Source organism: Trachypithecus francoisi, unplaced genomic scaffold, assembly GCF_009764315.1.
Source record: "Trachypithecus francoisi isolate TF-2019V2 unplaced genomic scaffold, Tfra_2.0 Lachesis_group6, whole genome shotgun sequence".
In the NCBI taxonomy this organism is placed as follows: Eukaryota; Metazoa; Chordata; class Mammalia; order Primates; family Cercopithecidae; genus Trachypithecus; species Trachypithecus francoisi.
In genome coordinates this window covers 101,578,292-101,600,053 of record NW_022681471.1, presented here as the reverse complement: position 1 = coordinate 101,600,053, position 21,762 = coordinate 101,578,292, and the positions used below count along the sequence as shown (strand labels likewise).

Genomic DNA, 21,762 nt, shown 5'->3' with positions numbered 1-21,762 from the left:
ACAGCCATTACGATAAACATTATGAAGTTTCTTCCAAAAATTAAAAATATAACTATCATATGATTCTGTAATTCCACTGCTGGGTATATATTGAAAAGAGTTGAAATCTCTATGTCAAAAAATTATCTGCACTTTCATGTTCATTGCGGCATTATTCACAATAGCCAAGATATGGACTGAACCTGTGTCCATCAACAAATGAATGGATAAAGAAAATGTGATAAATACACAATGAAATACTATTCAGTCTTAAGACAGAAGGAAATCCTGTCATTTGTGACATGGATGAACCTGGAGGCCATTATGTTGAGTGAAGTAAGCCAGGCACAGAAAAACAAATACTGCATAATCTCAATTATATGTGGAATCTAAACAAGTTCAGTTCATGGAAGTGGAGAGTAGAATGGTAGTTATCAGGGGCTGATGAGGGGAGTTGTTGGAGAGATGTAAATCAAGGACACAAAATTTCAGTTAGAAGAAATAAGTTGAAGAGAATTATTAGATCTAGTGTACAACATGGTTACGATAATTATAACAACGTATTCTTGAAAAGAGCTGAGAGAATAGATTTTTTTTGTTCACCACAAAATAATAACTATGTGAGATAATGCATAGATTAATTAGTTTGATTTAGCCATTTCACAATGTATACATATACCAGAACATCATGTTGTAATTATAAATATATGTAATTTCTCATCCATTAAGAGTATGAAAAAGTTTTCAAAAGTATGCTAAATAAAAAAGTCAGTGATAAAAGTCCACATCATACTGTTTAATTTCATTACTAATAATTGTTCATAATAGGCTTATATGTAGAGACACAAAGTAGATTAGTGTTTCCCTGAGCAGTGGGGAAGTAGAAAGATATAAGCACTCAGGAAACTGAAAGTTGGGTTTAGCCAAGGTGTGGTCAAATGCTGCTTAAATATTTTTTGTTTGTTTTATTAATACTGATGTAGAAATTTATTGAAACGGTTCATCTCTTTTGTATATCAAACTGCCTAAAGACAATTGTGCATGGTCGATGAGAGCTATTCAGACTTTCTAAGCATCAATGATCTTGATATAAGTAGTAACAGAATATAAGCATTATTTGTTTTGTAAGAGTAATTTCCTTTGTTCCATTTTTAAATAGTTTTGTTCTTAGATTTCTCTTCTACTGGATGTAGAATTTTTGTCTTGCTGTTTTTTAAAAAAGTGAATAATTTTATTGGGAGTATTTAAATTAAATTTCAGTTTGTTCTATGCTTTAACTTGTTACAGTAATTTCATGTAGTGTAATGTACTAAAGCATAGAAAATATTTTATGTTGATACTAGATAATTCTTGTTTTTGAATATCTTTTATAGGTAACTGCAGATCTTCCGATAGTGTGGGGAAATCCACAAATTTCCGTATACCCTTATAAAGAAATTCTATACCTGATTAATGTGCGCCCTTGGAAACGTGGTATATTGAAAGGTATAAAATCCATTAATAAAATATTAGTCATTTTCCTACTACACTAGGATGGAAATATGATGAGACAAAATAGAAATGCAATTTGTATTTCCTCTTCTATTAAATGACTCAGAAGAAAATTTAGTTTTACATTTCAGTCATTAGCTTTCTAAATAATCAGGTCTTTGATGCATACATTTTATGTCTAGTGCTGTATTATCTTGGCCATTTCTTCAAACTTATTTGTGGAACAAATTTCTATAAATGAAAATATTTAATTAAGGGTATTTACATTTAAAATGTGATAAATACTTTCAAATAGTTATACCCGTGTATCAACCCAATGACATTTTAAGAGAATGTTTATTTACAGGACTGGATATCATAAAAACATTCACATGCATTTACTTGATATATGAAAAATAAGTGAAAGGTTTGATATATGTGAATTTTTTTTCCTTTATCTTCCCTTGTCTGCAATAAAGTATTTATTTATGCAGATTTCCCCAATGGTCCCTGAACAGAACTACTTACATGAGAATAGGAGGAGAGGTGTTCCGGTTACTTTTTGAAGGGAGAGGAGTAAGAAGTGATAGAAGAGTAATAGCTAGTACTGAGGGATTGTGATTCATCAAAGGAATAAGTTGTCCTATTTGAGAGAAAATTAAATTCCCTATGGTAGTTGGATACTGTGGAGGAAATTCTGATAATGTAGGTAAGTGGATACAACTTTAGAAGTGTAGAAAGCATATACATATACACATATTCTTTCTACACTTACATATGTGGTGGTGTCTACTGCTCCTTGGATGTACTAGCCTCTCATCCCTGCTTATCTCAACAAAGTGTTTGAGGGAAGGGTTTATATCTGGTATAGAAGTGATAGAGAGCTGCTGCAAAGAAGAAAGTGCAGAGAGCATACTGGATGCCTATGCTATTAAAAAGTAGAAGGGAAATTTCAGAGTGCCAACCACAGTGATCCAATTATTACCACTGTAATAGAATTTATGTAGGAGGAAACAGCTGCCCATCCCTACTCCCTGCTTCCAGTGTGCTTAACCTCAAATGCCAACACAGCAAAAATTGTTAGCATCTTCTGAAATCTGCCTCTTGTTTTTGAGATGTTTGGATTTACAAACCCCATTAATAAGTCCTCATTTGATAGGTAGATTTGAGCTATAATGTCTCTAGTTCAAATATTTCAGTAAAGTAACATATTTTACTACTTTTTAGGTAATCCATAAGAAGTGAATTGATTTAAAGAAATTTAAATTTTAGTTTTCATTTTAATTGTCACTGACAGTCCTAGTAGTTGGTATATTTTCCTTAATTTTAGAGTTTTAACTAGTCTTTCATAAAAGGCAGCAAGTCATTCAGAATTGGCGTAATTAGTTTCGATAAAACATAGTCAATTTCAATTTCCTGTTCTGTAGAAAGCAGTGAGTTCTACTACTTCTGAGAAGCAACACATAAGAAACCACAAACAGTGAAACATCATTGAATTCGGAATGTTTATAACGACCACAAAGCCCCTGGTCTGTGAATCAAACTCTTAAAGTTATTGGAATAGACTTACGAAAAATTAAATAATTAGATTTGGCAAGCCTTTCCTTTCTGTAATCTTTTCTGTTGTTGTTGTAGCAGCTTTTGTGACACCACAATATTTCAATACACATTTTTACTATTCAGATATGGACTATTAACATGTTGGTTTGAAAGAATTTAGAACGTATTTGGTGAAGTTAAATGTAGCTCAGGATACATTGTTAAGTGAGGATGAATTAGGTTAATGTTTCTGGCTATACAAACCATTTTACAGGATTCATAATTTTGAAAAATATTTACAAGACGTGATCACATTAGCTCTTCCCAGGGCTGTGCTTTAGAGTTAAATTAATTGTCCCATTATGCTTTGGAAAAAAACAGCCTGTAAAAGGGAACTTAGCTCTAATTTTTATTGATATTACTATTGGAAGACTTAAACTATAGATTAAACAGTATAAATACAATTGCTTCTGAACAGCTGCTAACTAATCTGAAGTGATATAAAGAAAACTAGATTATAAAAATTTCACACACATGAGAATTTTCCTGCTTTTGCTGGTTAAAGAACTCTCTCCATGTATGTGTGCATGCATGTGTACACACGTGTGTGTATGTATCAGATACTTTTTAAAATTTTTGTGTTCATTTTCAATTCTGTTCTTGATTATATAATAATCATTTAATAAAGATCTATAATTTGGAAAGCCTTAATAAACACAGTAGTTATGAACAAAGCTGACATTCAACTAATTGTGCTTTGCTTATTGAAATATTGTAACAACTGATCTTTTCTTATATGTTGGGATTAATATTTCCTTCCATCAGGCTCCCCAATGCTATGATTAAACTTTAGATATATCAAAGCATACCTTGATTGAGATGATTTATGGATACCAGTTTCCACCACCAGATGTGAATTCCTGGGAAGACTGAGCTACATGATATTCATATTTAGATACAGTGGTAATATTCAAAATAATTAACAAACCTCTATCCCAACACTGACCAACCAGAAAGGATACCTGATCTAGGTCCTGAGGCATCCTGATCTTTTATGTGTTAACACTTGAGTAGCTGCTAAATTGCTGGGAGGTTCCAAGAGTTCTGGGTGAGGGGCTGTGGTGTCTGGACTGGCAAAAGTTATTTGACAGTGGAGCTCAAACAACTGAATATCTGCCAACATATAAGAAAAGATCAGTTGTTACAATATTTGAATCATTATTTAAATTTTTATAAGTCTATTCCAATAACTTTAAGAGTTTGATTCACAGACCAGGGGCTTTGTGGTCGTTATAAACATTCCGAATTCAATGATGTTTCACTGTTTGTGGTTTCTTATGTGTTGCTTCTCAGAAGTAGTAGAACTCACTGCTTTCTATAGAACAGGAAATTGAAATTGACTATGTTTTATCAAAACTAATTATGCCAATTCTGAATGACTTGCTGCCTTTTACGAAAGACTAGTTAAAACTCTAAAATTAAGGAAAATATACCAACTACTAGGACTGTCAGTGACAATTAAAATTTTTGTGGGTACATAGTAGTTGTATGTATTTGTGGGGTATATGAGATGTTTTGATAAAGGCGTGCATGCAATATGAAATACATCATGGAGAATGGGATATCCTTTCTCCCAAGCATCTATTATTTGTGTTACAAACAATCCAATTACAATCTTTTAGTTATTTTAAACTGTACAATTAAGTTATTATTATCTATAGTCACCCTGTTGTACTATCAGATAGTAGGTCTTATTCATTTCTTCTATTTTATTGTACCAATTAACCATTCCTACCTCCCACCAACCCCCCACTACCCTTCCCAGCCTCTGGTAACCATCCTTCTATTCTCTATCACCATAAATTCAATTGTTTTGATTTCTAGATCCACAAATAGTAAGAAAATGCAATGTTTGTCTTTCTGTGCCTGGCTTATTTCACTTAACATAACGATCTCCAGTTGTATATATGTTATTACAAATGGCAGGATCTCATTCTTTTTTATGGCTAAATCATACTCCATTGTGTATATGTACACGTTTTCTTTATGTGTTCATCTGTTGATGTACACTTAGGTTGCTTCCAAATCTTAAATATTGTGAACAGTGCTGCAACAAACATGGGGGTATAGCTATCTCTTTGATACATTGATTTCCTCTCTTTGGGGTATATACTCAGCGGTGGGATTACTGGATCACACGGTATATCTATTTTTCATTTTTTAAGGAACCTCTAAACTGTTCTTCACAATGGTTGTACTAATTTATATTCCCAACAGTATATGAGGGTTCCCCTTTCTCCACATCTTTGCCAGCATTTGTTATTGCCTGCCTGTTGAATATAAGCCATGTTGCCCAGAGTGAGATGATATCTCATTGTAGTTTTGATTTGCATTTCTCTGATGATCAATAATGTTGACAACCTTTTTACATGCCTGTTTGCCATTTAGATGTCTTTTGAGATATATTTATTCAAATATGTCTCCCATTTTTATCAGATTATTAGTTTTTTTATAGAGTTGTTTGAGCTCCTTATATATTCTGGTCATTAATCCTTTGTCTGATGTGTAGTTTGCAAATGTGTTCTCCCATTCTGTGAGTTGTCACTTCACTTTGTTGATAAGTTTCTTTTACTGTGCAGAATATTTTTAATTTACCATTGTCTTCTGGCCTATAAAATTTCCACTGAAATGTCTGCTGTCAGACACATAGGAGCTCCATTGTATGTTATTTTTTTCTTTTCTCCTGCTGCTTTTAGGATCCTTCCTTTATCCTTGACCTTTGGGAGTTTGATTATTAAATGCCTTGAGATAGTCTTCTTTGAGTTAAAACTGCTTGGTTTCTATAATATTCTTGAATGTGGATAGTCGTATCTTTCTCTAGGTTTGGGAAGTTCTCCATTTTCATCCCTTGGAATAAACTTTCTACCCATAGTTCTTTGTTTACCTTCCCTTTAAGGCAAATAACTATCTTTCCAAAGGCAGAGGAGCCCCACCCTGTAGCTAAAACCGCTGCAGGCCATGAGGAATACTGCCAAATGACAGTCAATGTTCCTTTAAAGCCCAAGGACTCTCAAGTCAACTTGTGGTGAATGCTGCCTGACCTGGGACTCAACCTTCAGGGCAGTGGACTCTCCTCTTGCCCAGGGCAGGTCCAGAAACGTCACCCAGTAGACAAGTCCTGAAATCAAGGACACCAAGAGCCCCTGTGGCCATGCTGGTACCTAAGGTGCAAGATGATGTCCCTTTTACTTTTCGCTCTATTTTTCTCAAGCAGCCACCCTGTAGCCACCACAACTGGTGATGTGCTGAGTCTCACCTGAAGCCAGCAAGTCTCAGAGGCTCACCCAAGGCCCTTGATGTAGCACCTGGGTATTACTACTGGTTATTCAGGGCCCAAGGACTCTTCAGTTAGCACATGACAAATGCTGCCAGGACTGTGTGCTTCCCTCCAATGTATCTGGTTCCCTTCTGACCAAATGTGTGTCTGGAAATGTCATCTGCGAGCTAGGGCCTAGAATGGGGTCCTCACAACATTGACTAATGCCTTATGCTGCTGTGGCTGAGCTGCTATCCAAAATGCAAGACAAAGTCCTCCCCAGTCTTCCCTCTCCTTTCCTCAAGGGGAAGGAAGGGGTCTCTTCTGGAACTACGAGCTATGCAGCCTGGGGTTAGGACTTCGGTGATGCCAGCTCTCCCTCACCCAGTTGGTGTCTCAGTAGGTCATGTATACCCCCTAGTCCATTGTCTCTGGGCTAGATCTAGGGTTCGCTTATGGATTGCAGTCTTTATAGCCTATACTGCCTTTCCAGTTTATTTATAGACCCAGCACAGTTTAGCCCTTAGTTGCAAGGTTTGTAGGAACTCAAGTTCAGACCACTGGGATTGACAATTCCACTCTAGCTAGGGCTGGTTTAAATGCTCCCGCTGTAGGTGGTCATCAGCTGATTTTGGTCTGGTTTTCCTTTCTGCTCTAACAGAAAAGCATAAGTTAAATGCCCCACAATTGCTGTGCTTTTCCTCCTCCAGCACCCAGAGATGCTCTCTGCTCACTGCCACCATTGCTGTGGGGTGGGTGAGGGGTGGCATTGGAGACTCAAGACTATTTTTTTTCTATTTCTTCAGTGCATCTTTCCGTGACACAAATATAAAGCCAGGTACTATGAGGGCACACCTGATTTTTAGTTCTTATGAAGGTATTTTTTCTGTGCCGATAAGTGTTAAAATGATGTTGTTGCAGGGGAGATAATCAGTGGAGCCTTCTATTCTGCCATCTTGCTCCATCTCTCCCACCTTTGGCTTTCTTCTTTTTGCTTAGAATTGCTTTGACTATTTGGGCACTTTTTGTGGCTCCATATGAATTTTAAAATAATTTTTATTTCTGATTCTGTGAAAAATGTTGTTGATAGTTTCACAGAAATAACATTGAATCTGTAAATTTCTTTGGAACGTTTGGCCATTTTAATAAGACTGAGCATGAGCATGGAATGTTTTTTCATTTGTGATGTCCTGTGATTTCTTTCAGCAGTGTTTTGTAATTCTCATTGTAGTCCTTTTTCACCTCCTTGGTAAGCTGTATTTCTAGGCAGTTTATACTTTTTGTGCCTTGTATAAAAAGGACTCTGTTCTTGATTTGGCCCTGAATTAGGACATTTTCCATGTATAGAAATGCTACTGATTTTTGTGCATTGCTTTTGTATCCTGAAAATTTACTGAAGTCATTTATCAGTTCTGGAAGCCTTCTGGTGGTGTCTGTGAGTTTTCTGAGTATAGAATCATATTGTCTGTCAAGAGATTGTTTGGCATCCTCTCTTCTGATTTGAATGTCCTTTATTTCTTTATTTTGTTTGATTGCTCTGGCTAGGACTTCTAGTATTGTGTTGAAGAGGAGTAGTGTGAGTGGACATCCTTTTCTTGTTCCAATTCTCAAGGTAGATATTTCCAAGTTTTGCCCATTCAGTATGATATTGACTATAGATTTGTTGTACATGGTTTTTATTATTTTGAGGTTTGTTCCTTTGGTGAGTAATTTGTTGAGGGTTTTGAATGTGAAGTGATGATGAATTTTATTGAAGGTCTTTTCTTTGTCTCTTATATCTTGATGTGCTTTCTTGCCCTCTAGATTTTGAATGCTATGTCTGACATTTCAGCCATTTCAATCTGATTAAGAACCATTTCTGGGAAGATAGTGTGATTTTTTTTTTTTTTTTTTTTTTTTGTATCTTTTTTGGAGGCAAAAAGATACTGTGACTTTTAGAGTTTCCAGAGTTCTGTGCTGGTTCTTTCCATCTGTGAGGGCTGATGTTCCTTTATCATTTGAAATTACTATCATTTGGATGGGCTTTATATTTTTATGGTCATTATTGTCCTTGAAGGTGTGACTGTGGTGCAAGTTGTGTATAGTTGAATGACTTAGTTTCTGGATGCTTTCAGAGGGCCAGTGCTTAATTCCACATTGCTGGGCTATGTGCTCTGTCCACAGAGTGGCTGGTACTGGGTCCATGGCTTTGTCCACTGTTCCCTTGAGGTTAAGCCCCAACTGGGATGGAAGAGCTGAGGCACTACCAGATTATTGGCAACAGCACTCCATAGGGAATGGTGGGGGCACGGTGGGTGTAAATGCTCCAGTGGGGGTGGTGGCAGCACTATGGGTAAGAAGTACTCTGGTGGGGGACTTGGGGGTGCCACAGGTGAGAGGCTCTCCAGCAGGGATGCCATGGGTGGGATACACTCGGGCTGGGTTGATGGTGGCACCACTGGTGGGACACGGTGTGACAGGGGTGGCAGGGTGCTACAGGTGGGATGCACTCCAGCAAGGGTGACACCAGAAGGAAGTACTTGGAGAGGTAGGGGGCCATGGGCTGGAAGTGCTTCAGTGGGCACAGCATGGGCACTATTGGTAGGAGGTGCTCTGACAGGGGCACTGTGGGTGGGAACCCTTCTAGCAGGGGATGCCATGGGCAGAAAGTACTTTGGTGGGACAGTGGTGGTGCCGCAGCTGATTGTGACCCATAGGGACAGTGGTGAGGTTGCAGGCAAATGCCTTCTGGTCGGAGGTTGTCAGCAAAAGTGCTCCAGCGGGGTGACAGGAGGATATGGTTAAAGTGCTATGATGGTAGATGCTGGCAGAAAACCTTTTTGTAGGGTAGCTGAGGCTGCACTGGGTGTAGGCATGGCCTGGCAGAAACTCTGGGAGGGGCTGGAGGTCAGTGGGGCATGCAGATCAGATTTGCCCTGGTCCTATGGAAAAGACAGCCCTTCTCTCTCCAGGTCTAGCAGCTTACACATGTCAGACCCACCCCTTTCCTCAGGAGCTGTTCAGGGCCTGGAACGCATCCTGGCACTCAGCAATCAGATGCATGGTTTCCAGCTTCCTCCTCCTTCAGTCTTAACATCTGGGCCCTCTCTTCAACTTCTCCCAGTGCATTCTTTCAGACAGTCTGCTTGAAGCATGCCATATTCCTCAATATTCTGATCTGTCTTGGTGAGAGAAGTTCTTCCTGGCTGTGTCTACTTAGCCATCTTGTCCAAGTCTTTGACATTGAAAGAAACTTATTGACCATAGTACTATAGAAACAGCTGAGATATTATCTAATGTAAATTTTGCTTTTTCTGTGTTTTTCTTTCTCCTCACTGTTCCCTTCTTAATTTGATTTGCAAAAGCCAAAAATGCCAGATGATTATATATACCTCTCTTGACAACTTCCAAATATGATATGGGCATATGGGGGATTTGGAACTTCTTTTGTCCCCTCTCTATTCTAGCTTATTTCAATGAAAAAAAAACTAGGTAGAGTGCTATCAATATCTTGGTTGAAACTGAATTTGGATCTTTTTGGCTTTTTGCCGTCACCAATATTGACTGCCATACTTGTAGAAGCAAAACCGATCAGGTGTCATTGGTCTTTGAAAATAATCATTGTTTGCTATAAAGTGGTTCGTGTTCTTTTAGGTGACAGGATTGATTTTTAAAAGCAAGACCTTGAGGCATTGTGGAGATCGTATATTTGGTATTCCTGGATGCTCTCATGGTCCTTTGGACATTTTTCTTTTCTTTTATGATTTTAGCTTTCCCAGGTAGCCTATGCTCTGATGGTTCATGATGGCATTACGCTAGAGGGTTTGTGAGCACTAGACCTTTTCTTTCTGACTCTTGATACCAAAATCAAGATGAGTATTAATTTTATCCCCAAGTTGTACTCACATGATTGTCTAGAAATGAATTCATTTGTGTAAATAGATCTACAAGTGATGTCACATACAGCATTTTCTGCCTTTACATAAGATGATCTGTCCTCTGATTGCTAGCCTGGCCTTGGCCTCCAGACCAACACCTGGCATACAACTGCAGGTGTCCAGTCAACAACAGAAGAATAGAAGAAGCAATGCATTTTCAAAAATAAAGTTCCTCCCAATATATTTTTAAAGATACTTAGTATTGCAATAATAAGAGTACAAAAAATATGAGAACAAGGAAGATTTGCTTGCTTGAAGAAAAGTAAATTTGAAACTGCCTATACTCTGTCATGCTGAAGGAAAGACATTCCTGTAACTTGATTGTTTGCCACGAGGTCCAACTCTCACTTGTAATTTTGGATTATATATTAGATAATTAATTCTTGCTGGAAGTGAAGGCTATAGATGCTCTATTGAATATAAATTTGTGTTTCTTTAGGAAGAAGGTTCTAGTGGCTGATGAATCCACCCATTATATTCTAGAGAAAGTCTTTATCTTTTAATTTTGAGCTACTAAGATAGGTTTAGCATTTTTATTAAGAAAATTAAACTTCTCTCTTTCTCTGTGTGTGTGTGTGTGTGTGTGTGTGCATGTCTGTCTGTCTGTCTGTCTGTCTCTCTATCTGTCCTGCTTGCTCAATCAAAAGAATTTGTGTATGTTGTGGCAAGTTATTTACAGTCAAATGAAAATGTGATTTGGCAGGTTGTTGGTTTTTCTCATGTAAGACATAAGAATCTCAGATATAGCGGTTACATAATCACAGATACAAGAGTTTATTGTAAAGTATTTCAATATTTTTTTTCATTAGAAACTTTTCAAATTTAAAATACCCTTCAGTGATCCTTTTCTAAATGTCAGGATTTAAGCATGAACTATTGAATTTACTAATTCAGTTAGATAATTTTTCAGAAATTCTGAAACTTCAGAAGAATTGGCTCTTAAATCTTTTAAAAATATGTCAGTATTTCAAAAAGGGTTGCAAATACTGATAAACCTTTGACTCTGACTACTCTTTACGCTTTTGTGAAAAGTGATCTCCCTGTGGTTATGGCATGGATAAGGACCAAAAGTTTCTTTTAATACTAAAATTCATTTTATAGCTCATGTAAAAGTAATCACAGAAAGAAGTTACACTAAAATGAAAGAAAAATAAATGAAAACTTTACACAGAGGCTTAGAAAGCCACCTTCCTAAGTGTAGTGAATCTAACAAATGATCAGACAATTCAATTCAATTTGATACCAATGAGACATACTTGACTTTAAAGACCTAAGAGGAGAGGTCAACTGACAGAGATTTTAGATAAATAGATACAAACAAATACAGGTGATAGACACATAGATTAAAGTTCCTCTGGATGTATAAATATGGTGGCTTCAGTCATTATTCTGCGTTAATTTTCTTGCACGTGGCATTGCTTAGTGTTGGAAAGATCCATAGAAGTGACTGTTAACTACACTTTTGCACTCTGTTTGTACAGTATTTCTGATTTGAGGTAACATTTCTCAATTCCTATCATACTGCTGAGCAGTGCTTGCTGGGAGGGGTGGGTATAATTTCTGAAACATGCAGTGTATTTTTTAACAGCTTTATTGTTGTGTAATTGAAATACAATAAATTGTGGATACTTAATATATAGACTTTGAGAAATTTTAACACATATATATGCCTATGAAGCCATTGAGATAGTAAGTATAACTGTCACTCCAAAAGGTATTGTTGTGCCTATTTTTAATCCCTTTTCCCCTCCCTCTCAAATGCTAAGCTACGCTTGCCTTAGGCAACCAGTTATCTGTTTTCAATCAGTTTATATGCATTTCAAAGATTGTATATAAATGAAATCATACAGTGTGCACAGTTTTATGCTGTTTTGCTTTGTGCAAAATAATTATTCTAAGATCAATCTACATGATAAATAAATCAATGGTTTATTCCTTTTAATGCTGAGTACCTGTTGATAAACATTTGTTTTTTCCCTATTTTTTGGCAATTAAAAATATAGCTGCTATGAACATTAATGTATAAGTCTTTGTATAGACATATGCTTTTATACCTCTGAAGGAAATAACTTATGAATGCAATGTTTAGATCATATGGTAATTGAGTTTATACTGTTTAAAGAAACTGCCAGATAGTTTCCCAAATAGTGTTTCTTTTCCCATTTCTCACAACAGTGTATGAGAAATCCAGTTCCTCCACATTCTTGACCATACTTAATAGGGTTACACATTCTAATTTTAACCATTTTAATTTGTAGATATTGCTATCACAGTGTGGTTTAAATTTTCATTTCCATAATGAATAATGCCACTGAGCATCTTTACATGTCTTTGTTTGTCATCCATGTATCTTCTTTACTAAAATGCCTTTTAAATCCTTTACCTATTGTTGCGCCCCCATTGGGTTACTTTTTATTGTTGAATTTTGAGAGTTTTACAATGTGTGTGTGTGTGTGTGTGTGTGTGTATAATATATATATCAGATACAATAAACATGTATTTGATAAAGGATTTGTGTCTAGTATGTATATATATTATATATAGTATATATAATATAGTGAATATATATAATTATGTATTATATACATATTCTGTACACAAATCCTTTATCAGATACATGTTTTTATATGTAGTATATATATAATATAGTGAATATATATACTTATACATATTCTGGACACAAACTGTTTATCAGATACGTGTTTTTATAAACTTTTTTCTAGTCTGTGGCTTACCTTTTTTTTCATGAGGTCTATTGAAGAGCAGGAGTTTTTTATTTTGATGAAATGTAATGAATTACTTTTTTCTTACATGAACCAGAAAGAAGCCCGTGGTTTGAATAGCTATTTGAACCATCACTGCATTAACATTTTGCTCCAGCCTCTGTTTTTCATCAGCCATGTAATTTTGTTTTTCTCACCTTGCTGTTTTGGTCCCCTCATGAAGGGGCAAGAAAACAAAGGAAAGTGGGTTAAAAGGGGTTAAAAGTAAGCTTAAAATGAAGGGTGGAAAAAAGAAAGGGACAGAAGGAAGAGAAAATTTCGTGAAAGGTTTTTTGGGGCATTATAGTCTTGCTTGCTTCAGTGATTTTATAGGTTTTTGTAGGGTAGTATGATATTAGAGAAACAAAACTTTATTCAAATTTATTTGATCATATGTAATACAATGTTCACAGAGAAGATACTTATACCAAAACTTCTTGACAGAACTAATTTGCTTCCATGGTTCACAAATTGATGAAATCCCAGCCATACAGAGATTTTCCTTAACAGTACATCTCCTTAGCAGTTGGAGGCAATGGAGCATGGAGTCAACTGGCTTTTGGCAATTTTCTGAGGGATGAGAGTTTAGGTGATTAATGTGCAGTATCTGAGCTCTATCTCTTTAGGTCAAATCCAGTGTTATGTAAGGACAAGTGTACTTCAAAACATTTATGAAAATGCATATTATGAAAAAATCTATTCATGGGTTTCAAAATACTTTTTGCACCAAAATAAACTCATGCTAACTTGACATAACATATCTAAATAGTTTGAGATGCTAAGTAGGCTGAGACATCGTTTGGAAGAGACTCTATGAAAGCAATATGAATTCTGCTAATATTGAAATAAGAGCAAACACCAAATTTACGGTGAAGCTTTAGTGGAAAAAAAAATAGTGAAATCATTAATGCTTTACAGAAAGTTTAAGGGAACAATAACCCAAAGAAATCAGCAGTTTACAAATGGGTAACTCATTTTAAGAATGTAGAAGATGATGTTGAAAATGAAGTCCACAGTGGCAGGCACATCAATTTGAGAGTAAAAATTCATCCTGTTGAGTCCTAATTGAATAGGACCTACAGTTACTGGCAAAAACAATAGCCAACACTATAGACATCTCAATTTGTTTAACTTATGGAATTGTGACTGAAAAGTTAAAGTTGACAAAGTTTTTACTCGATGTGTGCCAAAACTGTCGCACCCAGATCAGCTGCAAACAAAATCAGAGCTTTCAATGGAAATTTTAAACAAATGAAATCAAGATTCTGAAGCATTTCTTCAAATAGTTGTAACAGGTGAAACATGGCTTTACCAGCAAAATCTTGAATACAAAGTAAATTAAAGCAAGAGGTGGAAGTAGACCAGTTAAAGCAAAATATGAGAGCAAAGGTCGTGGCAACAGTTTTTTGGGATGCTCAAGGCATTTAGCTTGTTGACTTTCTGGAAGGCCAAAGAACAATAACATTTGCTTATTAAGAGAGTGTTTTGAGTAAGTTATCCAGAACTTCAGCAAAAAAATGCTCACGTAAGCTTATCCAGATGGTTCTTCTGCACCATGACAATGCACCTGCTCATTCCTCTCATCAGACAAGGCAGTTTTGTGAGACTTTCAACAGGAAATCATTAGGTATCTGCCTTATAGTCTGGATTTGACTCTTTCTGACTTCTGACTTTTTTTCCTCTTATCATAAAAAAATCTTTAAAGGGCAGCATTTTTCTTCAGTTAATAATTAAGAAAGACTGCTTTGACGTGGTTAAATTTCCAGGACCCTCAGTTTTCTTAGGGATGAACTAAATGGCTGATACCAGCACTTACAAAAGTGTCTTGATTTTGATATAGCTTATGTTGAGAAATAAAGTTTATATAATTTTTATTCTTATCTTTTAATTATAGTTTTCCATAAACTTTTTGAAGTTCCCTCATATGTGAGTGATTTTTATATTTTTCCAATCAAAAATTATATTTATTCTGTAGTATATTTTGTGATATTCAAACACAATTAAATTATAATTTCTCATATTATATGCCAGGGAAATATATATACCTTTGCCACTTACTAACTATGTGATCTAGGCAAAGTTAGACAACCTTCCCTAAGCCCACGTTCTTCAGCTTTAAAATGGGCCCAATGAGTAATTAACTCATATGTTTCTTGCAAGAGTTAATTAAGATGATGAACAGGAACCATTTAGCATATGCCTAGCACACAGTAAGCATTCGATAAATATTTTTAAAATTATTTTCAAAGGAAAACCCATGAATACAAAATTGTATTTTCCAGCCTTTAAACTTGAGGCTTTTATATGGTAATATACACTTAGAAAAAACTTGATTCCTGTTACATTTTTTCCCCTCATAGTCTATTGAGACAAACTGAAAATCTCCAGTAATTCAGTGATGCTGTTATCTTAATGTGGGGAGTTGCTTTTAGATACTAGTATTATTACTGTCATATTTATAGTTTTACCAAAGCAGTCTAATCATTTTCCTATTACTTTGACAAATTCAAGCACCAACAAACCAAGTTTTATATTTATTTTTGTTTCCTGTTGGAACAATTGACCTTACCCTGAAGAGTGGAATATAGGAAACAAAAAGATAACATGTACATATGTTGTGAAAAAAAGTTACCATGTTTTGGAAAGCATATTATTCTCATCATCATTATTTGCTGCATTTCATTTGAAGATTTACTGCTGACAATCAGGTTGCTAAGTATAATGTTATTCATTATAATATGTGACAAGAATTTGACTGTCTCTTCCACCATAGCTAAGTAACAATAAAAAATAAATGTAAAATGAAAAGAAAAAATGTTTAGAAACAAAATTAAATTGACATTGTCAAGAAAAAGGTTTTTCACTAGAGAAAAATCTAGGCAAATTAATGGCATACTTCTAAGATATATTGTTTAAAAATGTTCCTTCAATTAAAACATGAACTACTGAGTAAACACATAATTGCTTCTGTAGTTCTCTTTACCAATTTTTATTTTTTTGCCATAAATAGTTAACTATTTCTCATTCTGTTCTATAATATATGGTCTTGTAATACTCATATAGGGCTTTTTAATTGTTTTACAAATGAATGCCCAGTTTCTATTTGTTAAGGGATAATAAAACGTAATAAACTTTAAATGAGTGAGTTAGGGGAAAGAAAACTATGCTGAGTCTATAATGGACTGAAATTAGTGAGAATGGAAAATATGTACTTTTAATTTGTGAGAGTACAGATGGTCCTGGAGTTATAATGTTTCTCCTTATGATTTTTCAACTTTATGATGGTGCAAAAGCAATACACATTTAGGACACTCCTTGACTTATGATGGGGGTTATGGCTGTGTAAACCCATTGTATATTTACAAAATATGGTAAGTTTAAAGTGCATTGTCAACTTATGATATTTTTAACTTATGATCATTTTACCGGGACATAAGCCTCATTGCAAATTGAGGGGCATCTATACTTGATAGTATTTGAAATACTGGTTAGATTACTTTATTAGTTAAGCCAAGCATATTGTGTAACATATGTAGGTTTATGCAAATATTGACTTTATCTGACTGAATTGTTTTCTTAATTTCCTACTCAAATTGTTCATTGCCAGTGTATAAAAATGTACGATATTGCATGTTGATTTTGTTCATGAACGTGCGCTGAATGCTTTAACAAGTTTTTATGTGGAATCCTTAAAGTTTTCTGTATATAGCATGTCATATAAAAAGAAAAAAATATTTTTTCTTTCTAATTTGGATGCCTCTATTACTTTTTTCATAACTCCTTTGCCTAGAGCACCCAGTACTATATTGGATAGAAGTGGAAAAAATACAGGCATCCTTGTCTTGTTTCTGATCTTAGAGGAAGAGCTTTCTGTCTTATACCTTATGTATGATGTTACATGTGAGTTTATCCTACATTGCCATTATTGTGTTTGGATGTTTCCTTCTATTCCTAGTTTATTGAATTTTTTTTTTTAATCATAAAAGGGAGTTGAATTCTGTGAAGTGCTTTTTTTTTCTTTGCTTTGTTTTGCCTTTTTTCTTTTTTCTTTTTCCTTTTTTTTTTTTTTTTGAGACAGGGTCTCACTCTGTCCTCGGGCTGGAGTGCAGTGGCACCATCTTGGCTCACTGCAAACTCCACCTCCCAGGCTCAAGTGATTCTACTGAGTAGCCGGAACTACAGGTGGATGCCACCACACCAGGCTAATTTTTGTATTTTTTGTAGGAACGGGATTTTGCCATGTTGCTCAGGCTAGTCTTGAAATCCTGGGTTTAAGCTATCCACCCTCCTCAGCCTCCCAAAAAGTGCTCGGACTACAGGCATGAACCACCACACCTGACCTGAATTTTGTGAAAAGTTTTCTATGCATTAAGTGAGATCGTTGTGTGTGTGTGTGGGTGTGTGTTCCTACATTCTATTACTGTGGTATATTAAATTGATTGATTTTTGTATGTTGAATGACCATTCATTAATTCATTCTGGAAATGAATTTCATTTGATCATAGTGTATAATCCTTTGGCTATGTTGCTGAATTCAGTATGCCAGTGTTTTGTTAAGGATTTCTGCATGAATGTTCATAAGAGATACTGAACTTTAGTTTTCTTTGCTTGTAATGTCTTTGGTTTTGGTATCAGGGCAATATTAGCCTTCTAGAATGAGTTAGTGAGTATTCCCTCCTCTTCAAATTTTTGTAGGTGTTTGAGAAAGATTGATGTTAATTCCTCTTTATTAAATGTTTAGTAGAATTCAACAGTGAAGACATCTGGTCTTGGGGTTTACTTTGTTGGAAGGATTTTTATTACCGATTCAATATCCTCACAGTTTTGTATCTACACAGATCTTCTATTTCTTGAAGAGGCAGTTTTAGTAGATTGTGTGTTTCTAAGAAATTTTCCATTTAATCTAAAGTAATCAATTTTTTGGTGTACAGTTCATAATATTCTCATAATCATTTTTATTTTGGTAAAATAGATAGCATAAAAACATATTTATATATGTGTGTATATATATATATATCTTAATTCATGTCACTAGTCATGCATTTCAAGATGGAAATCAAGTTCCTCTTGTTTTACGTTTATGAATAATATTTCAACAGCATCTTTGTATATAACTCTTCACTGACTGTGCTAGTTTACCTGTAGGGATAAAATTTAATATGCAAGTTATTTATAGGATAAGTAACAAAACTGATATGTCAAACGGGATATGCACTTTCAAGATTGTGGATTTTGCAAAATAACTCTCCAAAAAAATACCCGTTTTTACTCTCACTACCAGTGTTTGAGATCAGGGCTGTCACTCAACATTTTTATCTAAGGTGAATGTTACCAAAGGTGTTAAGAATTGCCAATTTGAAAGAAAAATCTCTTTTTTTTTTATTTTTGGAGGGGAGTATAAGTAATTTGAATCTATATTTCCATATAATGTGTTTATTAAATTTTAGTATAAGTGCTATTTTAGCTTTAAATATTAAATTACAACTTTTACTCTCTACCTTTAATGCTCTCTAAAATTTTAAGTAGCATGACAATATTCTGTTATTTACAGATTTGCTTAGGTCAGTGTCAGGTATGTTCTGAGTCATTTTTGGTAATGTATGTTGCACATTCCATCCAGAGTTTAGAACTAAGCCTAGAATAATATTAGTATGTGTGTGTACATAAACATAAAAAATAAATATACAAATACATATCTACACACCCATTAGAAAGAATTGATTCTCGGATTTATGTGAAAGTTGAACAACTAGATTAATGTCCAGAAGTAATTGAGAAGGAACAACAATACACCATGTGTAAAATTCTTAAATATAGGATGGTGATCTTGAGTCTAGTACATGACTACCCATGGATGATGGCAGGCAGCATAGTCTAATGTCATGCTTTTAAAAGAAGCCTGGAATTTTGAGGGATTTGGGAGGAGAAATATTCTAGAGGCAGCAATGCAGAAAAAGAATACTTCCCAGAGTTCCATGACTGTGGGATAATGAGAGGACTGCAGTGAGAACCTTCCTGTGGCTTCTTTGCACACAATTTCTTACAGTATATTCTTAATCTGATTTAATTTGTTTTGCTACTATAGAAGAAATTATTTAATTTCATGGATATGTATAATAAATTACTCACATTTAGTTTCATAATAGCAGTTATATTCCATATAAACGTAAAAGTGATCCAATAATGGCCAAATGAAGCTGACAATGAATATAAGATGTCACATTGTCTTGTCAAGTCTCTATCCTCTGTCTTTTAAAATGGAAAAAAAAAAAAACCCAGCAAATATTCTATTGATGATAGTAAATGTTATGTCTTACAAGTATTCAAAGCCCATAGCAGGCATGATCTGTGCCTGGAAGAATTCATGGCCTGTTCCTGTGGCTTGCTGTCACTGCATTGGACAGTGAGGACATATATGTACCTGAGGACAATGCATTTTTAAAAAGAAGTGGATTTCAAACATTTTTATCTAAGACCTAGAACAAAAAAATTGATTTTACAGTGTGACTCAATAAACACAAACATATACATATTCTCTACTATATGCACAGCTACAAATAAAACAGAAACAAAAATTGTATGAAACAATACTTTCTTTACTACATAGAATGTGTTTTCAGTTTAATGTCTGTGCTGTCCAGTATTAAAGATACTGGAAACAAGTGACTATTTCAATTTCAATTAATTAAAACCAAATAATGTTACATTAGCCATATGTGGCTATTGGCTACCATATTGGATAGCACAAATATAGAATATTACCATCATTGCAGAAAGTTTGATTGGAAAGCTCTAGGTCTGTTCTATTATATTCTGAAATAATTTCATGAATCGCTGTTGAGTTGAAAGCTGAGGTTTAAATATGTAAAGAGAGTCAGCTTGGGAAATGTATATTTAAATACATTCACACACTGAATTACTGAGATTGTTTTCAGGACAGTGGATTAACCATAAAAATATTTCTGTGGGTACAACATGCAAATGCTGAAAATGCTTTCTCTATAACAACACTATACAATATAAATAAAACATAACCATTATGTAATTTTAAAAATTATAGTAATCATATACAAAGAAACATGAAATGAATTTTAAAATATTTTTGTATATCCAAATGTATAATTTCTTTTCTTTTTTTATTATACTTTAAGTTCTAGGTTACATGTGCACAACGTGCAGGTTTGATACATAGGTATACATGTTCATTTCCCACCTATAAGTGAGAACATGCAGTGTTTGGTTTTCTGTCCTTGTGATAGTTTGCTGAGAATGATGGTTTCCAGCTTCATCCATGTCCCTGCAAAGGACATGAACTCATCCGTTTTATGGCTGCATAGTATTCCATGGTGTATATATGCCACATTTTCTTAATCCAGTCTATCATGGTTCCAAGTCTTTGCTATTGTGAATAGTGCTGCAATAAATGTACGTGTGCATGTGTCTTTATAGTAGTATAATTTATAATCCTTTGGGTATATACCCAGTAATGGGATTGCTGGGTCAAATGTATTTCTAGTTCTAGATCCTTGAGGATCGCCACACTGTCTTCCACAATGGTTGAACTAGTTTACACTCCCACCAACAGTGTAAAAGCGTTCCTGTTTCTCCACATCTTCTCCAGCATCTGTTGCTTCCTGACTTTTTAATGATCGCCATTCTAACTGGTGTGAGATGGGATCTCACTGTGGTTTTGATTTGCATTTCTCTAATGACCAGTGATGATGAGCATTTTTTCATGTGTCTGTTGGCTACATAATGTCTTCTTTTGAGAAGTGTCTGTTCATATCTTTTGCCCACTTTTTCATGGGGTTGTTTGTTTTTTTCTTGTAAATTTGTTTATGTTCTTTGTAGATTCTGGATATTAGCCCTTTGTCAGATGGGTAGATTGCAAAACTTTTCTCCCATTCTGTAGGCTGCCTGTTCACTCTGGTGGTAGTTCACTCTGGTGATAGGGTTTTCTAAATATACAGTCATGTCATCTGTAAACAGGGACAATTTGACTTCCACTTTTCCTGATTGAGTACCCTTTATTTCTTTCTCTTGACTGATTGCCCTGGCCAGAACTTCCAACACTATGTTGAATAGGAGTGGTGAGAGAGGGCATCCTTGTCTTGTGCCAGTTTTCAAAGGGAATGTTTCCAGTTTTGCCCATTCAGTATGATATTGGCTGTGGGTTTATCATAAATAGCTCTTATTATCTTGAGATACGTCCCATCAATACCTAGTTTATTGAGAGTTTTTAGCATGAAGGGCTGTTGAATTTTGTCAAAGACATTTTCTGCATCTATTGAGATAATCATGTGGTTTTTGTCTTTGGTTCTGTTTATGTGATGGATTACATTTATTGATTTGTGTGTATTGAACCAGCCTTGCATCCCAGGGATGAAGTCCACTTGATCACAGTGGATAAGTTTTTGATGTGCTGCTGGATTCAGTTTGCCAGTATTTTATCGAGGATTTTCACATCGATGTTCATCAGGGGTATTGGTCTTCAGTTCTCTTTTTTTGTTATGTCTCTCCCAGGCTTTGGTATCAGGATGATCCTGGCCTCATAAAATGAGTTAGGGAGGATTCCCTCTTTTTCTATTGATTGGAATAGTTTCAGAAGAATGGTAACAGATCCTCTTTGTACCTCTTGTAGAATTCGGCTGTGAATCCGTCTGGTCCTGGACTTTTTTTGGTTGGTAGGCTGTTAATTATTGCCTCAATTTCAGAGCCTGTTATTGGTCTATTCAGAGATTCAACTTCTTCCTGGTTTAGTCTTGGGAGGGTGTATGTG

At 35.1% G+C, this 21,762-nt stretch overlaps 1 protein-coding gene across 1 annotated transcript in view; it reads left to right on the top strand.

The window, feature by feature from the left end:
• CFAP47 (cilia and flagella associated protein 47) overlaps window positions 1–21,762 on the top strand; it is a 480,485-nt gene that overhangs the window by 313,663 nt on the left and 145,060 nt on the right. The window contains 1 exon segment of the mRNA XM_033201412.1: window positions 1,353–1,464. Within this exon segment, the coding sequence (XP_033057303.1) occupies window positions 1,353–1,464 (112 nt within the window).